Source organism: Choloepus didactylus, chromosome 18, assembly GCF_015220235.1.
Source record: "Choloepus didactylus isolate mChoDid1 chromosome 18, mChoDid1.pri, whole genome shotgun sequence".
Classification (NCBI taxonomy): Eukaryota; Metazoa; Chordata; class Mammalia; order Pilosa; family Megalonychidae; genus Choloepus; species Choloepus didactylus.
Genome location: NC_051324.1, coordinates 75586743 through 75602127, shown reverse-complemented (window position 1 = coordinate 75602127; position 15385 = coordinate 75586743). Strand labels below are relative to the sequence as shown.

The 15385-nt window shown below is 63.9% G+C and overlaps 1 protein-coding gene across 7 annotated transcripts in view; it reads right to left on the bottom strand.

The window, feature by feature from the left end:
- Positions 1-811: 811 nt before the first annotated feature.
- Positions 812-15385, bottom strand: part of ASPSCR1 (ASPSCR1 tether for SLC2A4, UBX domain containing) — a 32736-nt gene continuing 18162 nt past the window's right edge. For 5 of the 7 annotated variants that reach the window (XR_005212876.1, XR_005212878.1, XR_005212875.1 and 2 more), the window contains 7 exons: positions 4944-5083; positions 4698-4779; positions 4410-4476; positions 4243-4305; positions 3965-4017; positions 1383-3151; positions 1110-1207 (listed from right to left, as the gene is read on the bottom strand). Coding sequence is in view for 2 of the 7 variants with exons in the window: in XM_037810666.1 (XP_037666594.1) it covers positions 877-890; positions 965-1207; positions 1383-1434; positions 3965-4017; positions 4243-4305; positions 4410-4476; positions 4698-4779; positions 4944-5083 (714 nt within the window). In the remaining 5 variants the exon portion in view is untranslated. Of the gene's footprint in view, positions 891-964; positions 1208-1382; positions 3152-3964; positions 4018-4242; positions 4306-4409; positions 4477-4697; positions 4780-4943; positions 5084-15385 lie in introns of those variants that run through there. The other 2 variants (XM_037810666.1, XM_037810665.1) reach the window with 1 other exon arrangement.

Genomic DNA, 15385 nt, shown 5'->3' with positions numbered 1-15385 from the left:
GGTTTTCTCACACGTGGCCTCTGGCCTGGAAGCGCTGCTCCTACCACAGCAGCTGCCCCAGCAGGCAGGCGGCCCCAGGAGGGCAGCGTGGGCAGGGGCTGCGAGGACCGACCCACCCAGCCCGCCTCAGGCTTCCTGCCCCCTCGGGAGGCTGCCATCACCTCTGCCCCAGCCTCCAGGGCCTGCTGCGGCTGCTGGGTCAGGGTGGCAGTTCCCACCCTGGGGTCAGGCCCTCACAGGGGTCACATCTGTGGGATCCAATCTACTCAGGAGAAGGTCCGGGTGTGGGTCTGGGGGTCCAGTCAGGCTGGGGGTGGGGGGGTACCTGGGCACCCCTGCAGAAAAGCAGCCTCCCCACCCAAAGCTGGTACTCAGGGCAGTGGAGGCCCCAGCTCCTCCTGCCGGCCCCCCAGCTTCTAGCAACCCGCCCCCCTTGTTGAGTTTCTGGGCTTCAAAGCGCAGGGCACATGGGGAAGTAATTAGACGTGAAGGAGAGGCCGGCGAGGGGAGCCCAGGGAGTGGGACGGGAGCCCGGCGGCCCCTTTGAAGTGTGTTCAGCTGGTGCCGCAGGGGGCGGGCGGCGCCCGGGAAACCCGCAGGCCTAGGGAAGCGGCTTCCCAGTGCCAGGGGCATGAGGTGGCCCAGGGGTGCCGCCCACAAGGATGTTGGTAACTGCTCGGAGGGCTCTTGTTCTCCTGTGGGGGTGCAGTTACCGAGGTGAGCACGGGCTCCGCCTGCAGGACAGGCGAGGCAGGGGAAGGGACCATGGCCAGGGAGCTCCCTTCCAGGCGCCGGAAAAGGACGACAGGGGCCGGAGAGAAGCGTGTCTTTATTTGGCTCAGGGCGGGGTTCTGCGCAGCCCGGGGCTGGCGGCTCTCACCTCTTGCTGGCTGTGATGCAAAGAGTCGGGTGAGCACAGCGCCCCCGGCCCCCCGCCCCTGCCCGGCTGGCCTCCCACAGGTACCTGGCAACTTCAGCCATTTGGGCACCTTGCTGAGGCTCCTCCTCACTGGCTGGGCCATCGGGGGGCCAGGCTCAGGGGAGTCCCGGGCCCCCTCAGCGGCTGGCTCGGACTCAAGGGGTGCAGGGTCCGGAGCTGGCAGGGAGGGCAGGGGGGCTGCAGTCCAGGACATGGACTTGGCCACCAGTGCATTGGCCGAGGACGGGGAGATGGCGCGCTCCAGCAGCCGGGGCTCCAGGTAGGGGCCTGCGGAGGAGCCCACCCTCAGGCGACTGCAGAAAGGAGGCCCCGCCTCAGGTGCCCCCGGGGCACAGCCAGCCCATAGGGAGGGCACGTGGCCATGCGGGGCCGCCCAGCCCTGGGGACCAAATCCCCTCCGGGGTGGCTGGAGAGCAGCAGCAGGGCATGGCTGGGGTCTCACCTGTTGGCTCTTCGGTTCCGAAGTGCACAAGGGCGGCAGGAAAGAGGCTGGCCTGCAGGAAGAACGGAGGGCTCGGGAGCAGCGGGAGAGCCACGCCACCTGCTCCCATCCTGCAGGAGCATCTGCCCGGTGCCACGAGCCCGTCTCAGCCCCACCACAGAGTCCTCAGCGCCAGCCCTGCCGCCAAAAGGCCTTAGACCCCAAAGACCTGGGGGTCCAGCCCCAAGCAGCAGCCTCCTTTCTTGCCAGCTGTAGGCTGGGAATCGGGGCTCCTGTGCACACATTCTGGGTTATTTAGTCCTCTCTCCCCCCCTCAACCATGAGGCGGGTGACCGACCCCCCGAGGAGCCAACTGAGCCCATGTCCCCGGCTCCCCACCAGTCCCGTGGCACTGCCCTGTGGGACAGCCCAAAGGGCAGAGAAAACGCCTGGCTAACAGACAGGAAAGGGCTCCAGGCCTGGGCGGCCACTGCCCCCAGGAAAGGGAGAGCTGGCCAGGCGGAGGCAGGCTCAGGCCCTGCATGCTGCGTGCCCTGGGGTCCACAGGGGACTAGGTCCCACAGCAGGTCCCCTCCTGCTCGGCACACCCCAGCGTACCCCAGCCGTCCTCCCCAGTGCACCCCAGCCGTCCTCCCCAGTGCACCCATCACGCTGACCCCATTGTCCTCAGCTGCACCCCAGTCCCATCCTCCCCAGTCACCATGATCAGGTAATTAGGTGCTGTCTCCCAGGAGATGGCGGAGAAAGCATAGCAGCCTGGGCTCCAGGGCTGGCCACACACCCCGTTTCTGAGACGGGTCCTGACTTGCACAGGACTCAGGTATGGGGTTTACTTGGGGACCACTGGGGCATGAGAGGGAGCCCCTGGGGAGTCAGCAGGGGGACCCCACCCCACTGAGGGAGCAGAGGGCCCAGGGACACGAGGCAGGAGCCAGCTGGCCAGGGGGTGTGAGGGTGGGGGAGCCTTGCTCTTGGAGCCCAGTTGCTTTGGGGTCCTGCGCCCCTGGGGGAGCACCCACACCCCCTGACACGGCACGAGGGACCAAGCCTGGTGGGGACAGAGCCGGCCGAAGTCCCCTCCCACTGAGTCAGCACCACAGGCAGGGGTCCCACACCCCACCTGGGGCTCCGGGCAGCACCCGCTCCCCGTCTACCCTGGGGAGGTCCCGACGGGGGAGCGGGGTGCAGGGCAGCCGGCAGGGCAGGGCCACCGCGGCTGCATTCCTTCCGCTGCCGGCTCTGGGCCCCGGGCGGGGGGCGGCTTCAAAGGCCAGGCTGGGCCAGAAACCTCAGCCTCCAGCCCGGGACACGGTGAGGGCAGCGAGGGCCCTGAAACCCCAATCATGCGGCCAGCGATCAAAGCCACAACGGGGCGGCCGGGCGGGGGTGGCCCTGGTGCCCGGGAGGCGCCGGAGGCTTCCGGGAGGGGCAGCTGGGCGGGGCCTGGGGCTGAGGGGACAGTGCCAGAGCCTCCCCGGAGCCCAGGACCAGCAGCAGGGATGGGTTGGGGGCCCCCACACTTCTCCCCTCTGCCCCAGCCCTCCCAGTCCAGGAGCCAAAGCCCCCCACCACAGTTCTCTGGCTGCCCCCATCGTGTGCTGTCCCACTGGAGCGCTGGGCACAAGCCTGCCAGCTCTCTGATCATGGGCGGGGACGCCAGCCCAGACCCCTGCTGGTTCCAGGAGGAGCGGACGATGGAGGAGACGCCGTGGGGTGGGGGTCAGGAATCTGCAGGCGGGAGCAGGATGAGGTGCCTTTCCCATGGCCTCCTAGGAGAGGGAGGCTGGAGCCCAAAGCACCTTCCGAACTGGATGGTGGCCAGCAGGCTGGCCCGTGGGGAGGCTGGCCGAGAGGGCAGAGGGGCCAGCACTGCAGGCTCAGCACCCTGCCCCCCACCTGCCGGCCCAGGAGCCCCCCAGGCCTGCACCTTGCCTCGTCTCACCCCTGCCCCCTCCCCGGGTGTTAAGCAGAGCTCCCTGCACCCCGACCCAGCCATTTGCAGACGCCTGGGCCACTTGAAAAAGACCAGGCTGCTAGCAATTAAGATCCCTGTGGAGGCTTGGAAGAGGGTTCCCTTAGGCCGCGGCTGGGGACACCCCAGGCTGCTCTCTCTCCCAGAAGGCCAGATGGAGGAGGTTCGGGAAGGCAGCACTGAGTTCAGGTCCTCGCCCTCGGGGTGGGGGGCAGGTAGTATCGGCAGCCGCTGGCAGACGCAGCTACTACAGCATCCCCACAAGGGCCATGGGGACTGGGGCGTCCAGGCCAGGCCCGAGGGGCAGGCACAGCCACAGCCCCCCACACAGACTCCATGTGCAGCAACTGGGGCCGACCCGGGCCTGTGCCAGCTCCAGAGCTGAAAGCCCTGAACTAGCTGCAGTGCAGACACCTGCTCTCCCTCACCCTGCCCCTAGGGTGTGTCTGCCCACAGCCCGTGGCTACCAGGGTGCCCCCGACCACGGCTGGCCTCACGCTGAGCCCACCACCCTGGCCTTGGCTCCTCCTGGGAGATGAAGGAAGAGGGCAGACCCCCGACCCCGGGCAGCAAAGCCCCTCCAACCCCCAAGGTGGCAGGGCCCACACACCTGGAAGAGGGTCTGTGTGCTGTCACTCAGGACCGTCTTTGGAGGTGCGATGACTGTGGAGAAAAGGGACAATGAAGCTGGGGAGCCTGAAGATGGGGGCCCCCAGGAGGGAAGCCCCCAAGGCCCGTAGCCTGCCCTGCACAGGTACGAGCGCAATGAGCCAGCTTCGGGGGAGTGAGCCTCAGAACCCGCCTGCCCCTGACGACCCCCAGCCGTGGCCGCAGAAACAACCCCTTGGCGGCTGCTGGCCACGAGGGGCAGGGGCTGGTGGGACTTACACAGGTGGAACGGCAGCTCCGCGTCACCCAGGTGGCTTCTCACGAAGTCCTGCAGGTCCCCCACTGCAGATGAGGCGGGTGGTGAGGGGCGCCCCGGGATGGAGTGGCCCCCGGCCCAGGGCCCAGCCCCGCCCACCGAAGCCCCCGGTGCCCCGCAGGGGCCGTACCTGTCTCGCTGGGGCAGAAGAAGCCCTGCAGAACGTGGCGGTCGGGGAACAGGACCCGCAGGACCACCTGAGGGGACAGGCAGGGCCATCACCAGGGACGACACGTGGGACCGGCCGGGGAGCCGCCTACGCAAGAGCTGCCTGCGCCTCGGAGCTCACAGCCACGGCTGCCCTCCAGGTCCCGGGGCTGACGCTCACAGCAGCGTGGGGGGTGCCGGGACATTGGCCACGGCGGCCACGGGGGCTGAGACGCATGGGACCCACTGCCCGCGGGAACGGCCCGCTCACCTTCGGGTACCGCTCCAGCCTCTGCTTCACCTGCGCCTCTCTGAAGGCCTTGGTCACGAGTGGGGCCTCCTCCAGGCGCCTCCTGGGGGGAGGGGACGCAGGGTCTCGGGGCTCCCAGCAGAGCTCCCCCGGGGGCTCTGAGAGGGAGGTCGGGGGCCCTGGGAGAGGAGCCAACCCTGGCGGCCACCCACACCCTGGGGGGGAGCCAGTCACAGGGTCGAGGGGCTGGCGCAGCGTCACACCCACCGCTCGCTCTGGAGCTGGGCCAGGCGTCTCCGCACGTCGTCCACGGTCACCTCGAAGAACTCGGCGGGCAGCTCGGTGGGCCAGACCCGCAGCGGCTCCTCATGGTCGGGGTGGAAGACAGCCGGGGCTCGGTCCTCGGGCTGCCAAAGGCAGGGTCAGCTGAGCAGGCCCCTCCCCCAGCGCACGCCTGGGCCAGGCTGGGGGGCAGGGGTCAGGCAGGGCAGGGGTCGGGCAGGGGCTCCAGCCTGGCGGCCCGCTCGGACACCATGCCAAGCCGCTCCCCACACTGACCCCTCGCTCTCTGGGCCCTGGGCTCTGGCGGCCACCCTGCCCTGCCCCCGAGGCCTCAGCCTGCTCTGCACCCTAGGAGCCCCGAGGATCCTGCCCACCTCTCGGCAGCAGGAGGCGCAGCCCACTCCCCACTCCCCTTCCTCATGCGCATGCCCGGGCCCAGAGGACCCCCACCAAGCCGGTGGACACGCACCCCAGGCGCTGGGCAGAGCCGACGGCCACTTCTGGGTGGGAAGCAGGTGACAGCACCGCCGGCTTCACCACCCGGGCCACGGACTTCCGGTCAGAAGGTAAAAACTGACCACGTCCCCTATGCGGGCCAACCTGAGGGGCGCACCCTTTCCTTCCCAAAAGAACACGTCGTATCCCAGTGCCTCCACTTCACTCAAAGGCCCCTCCCATCAAACAGGAGCCCGAGAACCCAGATCCACGCTCAGGGCTGGGGGAGAACGTGCTGGAAAAAGCAGCCACCAGGTGAGAGGTGTGCCTGGCACATCTTGCCTGGGGCAGCCCCACCGGGCAGGGGCGGTGGAGTCCCAGAGGCCAGGCCAGAGCTGGGGCCCACGCAAGCGGCTCGCAGAGGAGGGTGCGCCCGTGCGGTCCGGCCTGGGCGTCCCTGTGCCAGCGCAGAGGAGGGGGCAGGGGAAGCTGCACAGTGTGACTTCAGAGGGAGACACGCAGGCCCTGTGGTCACGCGCGGCACCCTGCCCGCAAGCTGGTTCCGTGTTCCCGCAGCCACAGCCACAGAAAAAGGAAAGGTGAGTCGAGGCCCGGAATGGCCACCCCTCCAGGTGACCAGGAAACTGCAGTGAGCAGAATGTTCTAGAACCTCAAACCCACAGAAGAGAGGGTGCCAGAAGAGCTGCCGGCACCTTGGGAGACGAAAGGGAGAAGGTCAGGGACACAACTTTTCTCCAGCACTCCTCCTCAGCCCTCCCCGGTAACCTCTCGTCTGCTTTCCATCTCTGCAACTCTGCCATTTCCGGTCATCTCTCATCGGTGAACCACACAAGTTTGGGGCCTTGGTGTGCCTTTGCTCTCTCTACCCGGTATGTTTTCGAGGTTCTCCCATATGCTGCAGCCTCACGACGCCGTCTCTCTCAGGGTCAGACGACACTGCACTGCATGGACAGCCCGTGTTCTCTCATCCCCCATCCCGGAGGGACCCGGGGGTATTCCCAGCTTTTGGCTACTGCAAATGCTGCTGCTGTAAAAGCTGGCACAGACAGCTGCTTGCAACCCTGCCTTCCCTCTCTCTGGGTCTGTACCTACGAGGGGGGCTGCCGATCACAAGGTGATTCTACGTTCAAGCTCCCAAGGAGCCGCCACAGCGCTCTCCCCGGCGGCCGCGGCATTTCACGTTCCCACCGACGCTGCGCCGGGGTCCCAGCTTCTCCGCATCTGCAGCACTCGCGTTCCAGTTTTCAACTTGTGGCTGTCAAGTGGCAGCGCACGGTCTCGATTTCATTTCCCCAACGGCGAATGACAGAGCATCGTCTCACGTGCTTCCTGGCTGCTCGATGACCTCTTTGGAGAATGTGTTCGGATCCTCTGCCCGTTTCTCAACTGGGCTGTTTCTGCCTCGTTGTATTATAAAAGTTCTTCATGTTTTCCGGTATTAAGCCCACATACACTTTGCAACTATTTTCTCCCATTCTGTAAGTCTCTTTTTCGTGTCCTTAACGGTCTCCTTCTATGCACAAAACCTTGTAACTTTGATGAAATCAAATCTACCTACTGTCCCTTTCGTTGCTCCGGCTTCTGGCGTGTCCGAGGACACACTGGCGAGGGAGTTCCCGGAAGACGTGCCGGGGGTCTGCCGGAGGCCTGCGGCTGAAGCACTGGCATTTTAGGTCCGCGCCCTGTTCTGAGCTGGCCCCCCAGCCTCTCATTTTGAGAGGAAAGCCAGAGGGCGCCGGCCGGGACTCCCCACCGCCAGCACCTCGCGGGAAGCGCCCCGTCACGGCCGCCTCCAGTCGCATCCAGGACACGAGTGCTGGTAGGAGACGACGGTCGGAGACCCGGTGGCACACAAAACGTCCCCATCGTCCCCAAACGCACGGGACACTCCCCGCTCCATGGCAGCCCTGCCTCGTGCTGACCCCCAGTACTGGCATTTGGAAGGCCTGGGCCCGTGTCTGCAGGCAGCTCCGTCTGGGGTTGGCGTGTCTGCTCCTTGCAGGGATACGGGTTAGAGGTTTGGGGGGCCCAGGGCTCCCGGGACAGGAGAGGACACAAGGCCTGTCCCAGGTGCAGGGCCCACCCGGCAGATGCAGGGTCTCGTGAGCTTGGCGGCTGGTGTTCTGCGCCAGGACCTTCACCTGTCAGCCGCCTGCTGGGTGCACAGCCCCTCCCTCAGCCACCCAAGGGAGCCAGGCACCTCCTGCCCCTCCAGCCCAGGCACCCAAGAAGGACACTTGGCTCTCTGGCACTGCAGCCCCCCTGCTGCCCTGGCCGTTCCAGCAGCACACCGAGGAGCAGCATGTCCTCGAGGCTCACCGCGCCCCAGGCCCCACAAGTTTCAAAACGTGCCCAGGATCTCCCCGGCAAGTGATGGAGCTGACCCACACCCCGGGGGGAGCGACCCCACGGCCCCTACACCCCCGGAGCCCACCCTGCAGCAGGAGGTCACAGGTCGCACGCAGCCCACGCCCCTCGGAGGCGCTCACGGTCCTGGTGCTTTGGGGGCTTGGCCTCTGCGAGTCACAGCGAGGGGGGCGACCTGGATGAGAGCCCCCTGCCTGGTCAGGGCCTCCGCAGCACAGGGCACCAACACCAGCCACGCGGCTCGGCAGGCCTGGCTGCCTCCAGACAGTGCACCCCCAAGGGAGCCCTCTCCCCTGCCCCACCCTGTTCCGCCCAAGAGGGGCAGGAGGGACCCTCGGGAGTCTGGGGCCACTGTGGGGCCCAGGGCCTGGGGTGGCCACGAGCTGGAAGGTGGTGCAGCACCCACCGGAGACCGCGGGCCACACGGTTCTGAGGCAGCTGTGCAGGATGCGGCCGGAGTCCCAAGAACACCCCTGGGAGAGTGGGTTGCCACGGCCTCCACCCAGGACAGACGAGGAAGCCAAGGCCGGGCACAGCACCCCTTGGCTGGGGCTGAGCTGGACTCAGTGCTGACAGCCGATGAGCAGGGGCTGGGGGCTCCTGCAAGCCCTGGAGAGACCCCATCCCTGCTGACAGCACCCCTGCTCCTGCCCAAGCCCAGGGGCTCGGCTTCCTGCAAACTCCCAGGCCAGTCCTGTCCCTGCACCAACCCCACAGCCTCCACCAGCGGTCAAAGAGGACATCCAGGAAGCACACCTGCTTTGGTGAAACGAGCTGAGTCACGGGGACCAAAGAGAACAAAAGGTGGAAGGGGCGTGAGGATGGCATGGAGACGTGGCGGGGGGCATCGAGGGGGAGGGGGAGGAGGAGGGGAGTGGAGGGGGCGAGGGAGGACTAAGGAGGGCAGCAGTAGAGAGAGGGGGAAGAGTGGGGGCAGGAAAAAGGGGTGTGGGTGGGGAAGAGGGGGGTGGAAGGGCAGAGAAGGGGCGAAGAGGGTGGGGAAGGGGAGGGGGAGAGGATGGGAGAGTGGCTGAGAGCCTCTGAGCCCCCGGGCCCCCAAGGGCAGCGCTCAGGCTGGGCAAGGCTGGGCGTCCCTGGGTGCTCGGAGGGGGTGCCGCCAGCGGGTGCCCTGCAGCACCCGGCTGGAGATGGCTACATCGAGACGGCTGACCACGCTAGCCACGATGAAAGGAACGTGTTCTGGAACCCCCATCCTGGTGTTCGTCACTGCAGCGCCGAGACCCAGCTGCCGTCTGCGAGTTCGGCTCGTTCCGGTTTCCCCGGGGCGGCTCCTCACGCTCTGCACGGAGCGCGTCACCCAAGAACAGGGACACTCGGACGTCCTCCGGCCGCCCCAGGCCTCCCTCTCCCCGCCTGGCCCGAGCGTGCCAGACAAAACGCCCAGCTCCGAGGTGACCGGCCGTGGGGACAGCGGTGGCCGCGACCTATTTTTGTTTTTCTCCTCTCGGCCTGAGCCGGCTGACCTTGGACGACTGTTTCTGGCAAGAGGAGCTCATCGTCTCCCTGAGGGCTCCGGCCCGAGTGAATCACCGCGAACGGAGCCGCGCCAAACCCGAGGACCTCAGTGCACAGCTGGCCGGGGTCCCCGGGCACAATGTCGGCTTCCAGCACCCGGCTCGGCTGCAGGTGGGATGCTTCTGGGCCCCGGGCCCCGGCCGCTCCCCTCCAAGACCCCTCACTCTGAAACCAGCAAAAGGCCGAGAATCTGCCGGTGGCAACAGGTCCTGCCCGGGGCATCACCCCCACATCCTGGGCTGCCTGGCCGCCCCGCCAGCTAGCAGGACACGCAGCCGTGGAGATGCCCCATGGAGGTTCCCCACTGCATCACCAGCTGGGAGAACACCCCACCTCCGCTCCCTGGCCCCCACCCCAGATGCGCTGGCGGCTCCCGCAGGCCAAGGTGTCCTTGTGTGGCCAACATGTCTCCAGACCTCGGCTCGAGCTGGGTGTGGAGCCCCCCGCACCGTCCCCCCTACCAAGACCATGGGCCCAGGGTCGGCACTGGATGCCACAACATCCCCGAAAGCCAGTTCGTCCTGGGACCCAGAGAAACGGGCTGGAGGCCAGGACACTCGACACCACCGCCCAGGGGCCCCCGTCTGGCCCTGTTGCCCGGCTCTGTGGTCCCCAGGCTGCGGTGGGGGGAAGGGCACACGGAGCGGGGACGGGAAGGCTCAGGGCGGCCGCTGGGCCAGGCGACAACTTCAAACGCAGGGCCGGGGGGCACGGGCAGCCCCAGCCTCTCCCCGAGCCGGAGCTCTGATTGCCAGCAAAGCTTCCTTCTAATAATTAATGCTCCGACATCAAAGGCAGGCAGCGGGGTCTGTAAACCATCCCGGCCTCCACCGAGGACCTGCCTGTATTTTATCCTGTCTCTTTCTTCTGACTCTCTATTTAAATCCGAAAACCACACACAGGCAAAACATTAATGGGAAACTTGGAAACTTCTTTTGATTACGAAAGAGTACCTTTGAAGTTCCCCCAAAAGGTTTTGTTTTGTTCCCTTCTGCCCTGCCCCGCGGGACTGAGAGGGACACAAAGCAGATGCCGTGTGGCCAGCGGCCCCTTGGGGGGGTGAGTCGGCGACAAGAGGGGCAGGCGGGGTGGGGCGCTCCACAATCAATCAGCCGTGGACCCCCAGATCAAAGGCTGGCAGTGGGCGGGGCATGGTCCCTTCCCCTCCTGCCTGGGGTCCTCCCCCTGGACAGGGACGGCCCACCAGGACACAACCCGAGGAGCCACCAGCAGGACCCCAGGGCACAGCCGAAGATTCTGGGGCCAAGGGGAGCCCGGGGCACTCTCCTCCCTGCACCTTTGGGGGGAGGACAGAGACGGCAGGGCCCAGGGAGGGTCTGGGTGATATGGCCCTGGAGGAAGCCAGCGGGGGTCCCCAAGAGGCAGAGATGCCCTGAGATGGGAGCTGCATGGAAGACAGTGCACTCGGGCTCGGGATGCCGCTGCTGGGGGCCCCGTCACCCAAGCGTCCCCACCTGACTCAAGGACCTGTCCGCACACTTGCTGTCCAGTGACTTTAGCAACAACGACCACGTGCTCACAGGTCTGACATGTGGACACACAAGGAGGTGGGCCCTGGACCACCTCTGTGCCCCGCCCCCCGCTGGCCGGGCCCCCTTCCCCGGGGCCCTGAGGGGACTGGCCCTGCCCCCCGCGTCTGCGGCCTGGAGGCTTCGGGATGGGGTCGGCCACTCCGCTGGCCATGGCCCTTCCCACCGCACAGCGAATGCGGACACTTCAATGCTAAACCGGAGCAGGGAGGACGCAGAGATGTAAAAAGGAGATGGTCTCGTAAAAGCTAAAACCCCTCAGGAAACGAGAGTGCCCTGCACAGAGAATCCCTGGCAGGGGAAGCAGCACCACGGCGGAAGCGACCAGTGTGAGAGGCCATTTCCCACCCAGGGGAGACGAGCTGTTGGGTGCTCTAAGGGCAGTGGCCAGGAGGTGGGGACCAGGGTGGCAGCAGGCCCTCGTCAGGGCACCCCGGGGTACACACTGCCCCCTGCTCGCCAGCCTCACCCCTCTGCTTTGCCCCCACCCCGACAGTCCAAACCGGGAATGCCGCGGCGAGCGGGAGGTGAGGCGGGGGCAGCCAAGCTGCGGCCCCGGGGACTGGAGGGTGGCAGCTCTTCTTTGGAGGACACGGCGATGGAAGTGGCCGGAGGCGTCGGAGCCAAGGGGCTCAGAGAAGGCCCCGCTGCCAGCCGGAGGGGTGCCAGGGAAGGGTGGGAGCAAGCGGGGCCCCGGCCAGGACCCAGCCACACCCTGGGAAGCAGCGGGCAGCAGAGGGCCCACGCAGAGGGGAGCCCTTGGCCACCCCCATGACACGGCAGATGATTGGGGAGCGCAGGCCGAGGTCCTGAAGGCCACTCAGGGAGCCCAGGCCAGGCCACGAACCCACGCCACAAAGGAGAGCGTGGCGCCCGGCCCCTCCTCCCAACACACAGGAAACCGAGTCCTCCTGCACCCCCAAAACATTTCACCCAGAACACAGCCCCGGGAGGCCCAGGGAACGCAGGAATCCTCTTGCGTGGGTACAACTCCAGCCCACTGGTTTTGAGATCTCTCTAGGACAAAACGCCCACGCTGGCTGGGCCCCACCACGTGCCCGGAGCCAGCCCAAAGCACTGTCACATGTCTTCGCACATGCGAGTCACTCGAGGGCACTGGGGGCCCGGGCAGGTGAGGCCTGAGCAAGGCAGCCAGGGCCACTGGCAGAGGAAGGCGTCCCAGAGGCCACCGGGCCGGGCAGCAGGTGGCCATACCTGCTGGGAAGGGGCCAGAGCACCACTCCCGGAATACGAGAAAAGGAGACACATTGTCAACCTTGTTTTATACGAGAGTAAAACAGACCCCAAAGCTGGATAAAGACAGGGCAGGAAAACGTGTCCAGTCTCACTGTGGACGCAGACACCAAAATCCAAAATAAAGGGTTACCCAAGACCAGCAGTGAGATAAAAAGAAACACATCCCCGCCACCCAGACGGCTCCCTAGAGGGCAAAGATGGCTTAATGTGGGGAAAGTGATCAAAAAACATTCCCGATATCGATAAACTGAAAGAGGAAAATAAATGCGTATAATTATCTCGATGCAGCAGAAGCGTTTTGTAACGTTCTACACATCCTCAAGTTAAAACTTTCTCAGAAGATTAGGGACACAACAAAACTCTCTTAACTCAATAAACATTTTTTCTCACCCTGAACTGAGAAACTGTGGACTATCCCTTTAGGATGACAATCAGGGCAGGCAAGTCCTGAGGTTGCTACCGTTTGCCATGAACTGGAGACCCAGTCTCTGCGGCACAACAGGAGACAGAAATGAAAGACAGAAGGACAGAAAGCGACAGACAAAAGCACTGCTCTTTGCACGTGCCGCCCCCTGTTCAGAAACCCCGAAGGAAAACAAGCAGATGCCTGCAACTCTCAAAGGAGTGGGCCAGGGTGTTAGGCACGAAACCAACAGCAGCCGCCTGAGCCGCAGGGACCGCCGCAACGTGACACACCGCAGAACCCACCCCAGCACCCACGGGGGCACCTAGCAAAGCACACGCGGGACCTTCATGGAGACAAAACAATAGACTGCTACGCTGAAAGACACGTACAGTGTAGGAGAAAACCTGACCAGGTGGCAGGAGACGCCAAGCCCACAACGGGAACGGGCAGCGTGAAGCCCTGGCTGCCCCGGAAGGGATCCGTACCTTCAGCGCGGTTCTGCGGAATGCACAGGAGGGTTCTGAGGAACTTGGCAAACACGCCACAATCTATTTAGAAAAGTAAGAATTTGAAAATGGCCACATCACCATTTAAAACGAAGGACAGAGAGGAGACATGCTCCAGCAGCAGTGGAGCCACAGAAGGCACCTGCATGGGGACAGCATGGGAGACCAGACCACCAGAGGAGCCAGGGGCACAGCCAGGGGTAGGGGGCGGGGCCACGGGCTGGGGTGAGGGCAGAGCCACAGCCATGGGGTGGGGCCAGTGGGCGGGGCCATGGGCTGGGGTGAGGGCAGAGCCACAGCCATGGGGTGGGGCCAGTGGGCGGGGCCATGGGCTGGGGTGAGGGCAGAGCCAATGCCATGGGGTGGAGCCAGGGGCGGGGCCATGGGCTGGGGTGAGGGCATAGCCACAGCCATGGGGTGGAGCCAGGGGCGGGGCCACGGGCTGGGGTGAGGGCAGAGCCACAGCCATGGGGTGGGGCCAGTGGGCGGGGCCATGGGCTGGGGTGAGGGCAGAGCCAATGCCATGGGGTGGGGGTAGGGGTGGGGCCATGGGCTGGGGTGAGGGCAGAGACAGCCATGGGGTGGAGACAGGGGCGGGGCCATGGGCTGGAGTGAGGGCAGAGCCACAGCCATGGGGTGGGGCCAGTGGGCGGGGCCATGGGCTGGGGTGAGGGCAGAGCCAATGCCATGGGGTGGGGGTAGGGGTGGGGCCAGTGGCAGGGGGTGGGGCCACGGGGGCCCAGAAGGGAGGCCCTTGCTTCTAGAGCTGCTGCTGGAAAACCGGCTCACCCTCGGGGAGAAATAAGCCAGAGCCTTCCCACTCCACCAACAAAGGGGATCAGAGACCAAGTAGTGAAAAAGCCATAAAGCTAATCAAAGAAAATGCCAGAAAATACCTGTGTAACCTTGAGATACTGTAACCCACCCAAACGTAGGTGATAACTCTTCACTGAATTATTTCCATGTAGGTGTGGCCCCGCCCATTCAGCACAAGTCATGATTTAATCACTGGGGCCCTATAAAACCACTGGCACAGACCCAGATGCTAGCTGGCTTAGCTCAGAGATGCTCGGAGTTGTGGACCCCTGACACTGGCTACAGCCAAGAGAGACATTTTGAAGACAGCTGTTGAGAGACATTTTGGAGAAAGCCATTTTGAAACGCAACCTGGGAGCAAGTGGACGCCAGCCACGTGCCTTCCCAGCTAACAGAGGTTTTCTGGGTGCCACTGGCCATCCTCCAGTGAAGGTACCCTATTGTAGATGCCTTACCTTGAACACTTTATGGCCTTAAGAGTGTAACTTTGTAACCAAATAAGCCCCCTTTATAAAGTCAATCCATTTCTGGTATTTTACGTGATGGCAGCATTAGCAAACTGGAGGTACTGAGCCAGTTTGGATGTACTATGTCCCCCAAAACGCCATGTTCTTTGATGGAATCTTGTGGGAGCAAATGTATTAGTGTTGATTAGGTCAGAATCCTTTGATTGAGTGTTTCCATGGAGACGTGACTCAATCAACTGTGGGCAAGACCTATGATTGGATATTTTCCATGGAGGTGTTACCCCACCCATCCAGGGGAGATCACAATTGAATCACTGGAGTCCTATAAAAGTGTTCACAGACAGAAGGAGGTGCTGCAGCCAAGAGGGACACTTTGAGCTGCAACTTAGAGAGACATTTTGAAGACAGCCATAAAGAGGAGCTGCAGCTAAGAGAGGACAGAAAGCCATTTTAAAACACAGCCTGGGGGCAAGGAGATGCCAGCCACGTGCCTTCCCAGCTAACAGGTTTTCCAGACGCCAATGGCCTTTCTCGAGTGAAGGTACCCTTTGTTGATGCCGTAGCTTGGACACTGTATGGCCTTAAGACTGTAACTTTATAACCAAATAAACCCCCTTATAAAAGCCAATCCATTTCTGGTGTTTTGCAAAACAGCGGCATTAGCAAACTGGAACAAGTACTAAACGACGTCTTAGGCCCCCACAGCACAGACTACCCAGCGTGGGAATCCTCTTCAGCAAATAAAATCTTAGGTTTCCCTACCTTGAGCATAAATATACAAAATACATAAAAGTAGAGCTGCTTTTCTAAAGCAACAAAATACCTAAGACCACATCTCACCAAGGAAGTGAAAGACGTGTACACTGAAAACTACAACACGGTGCTGTAAGAACTTGGAGAACAAGAGGCCCCAGATAGCAGAAACCTTCTAGAAAAAGAACAAAGCTGGAGGCGTCACACATCCGATTTCAAACCTTACCACAAAGCTACAGCAATGGAAACGGTGTGGCACTGGCCGGAGGCAGACAGACACAGGCCAGCGGAACAGAACCGGGAGTCAAGAGAG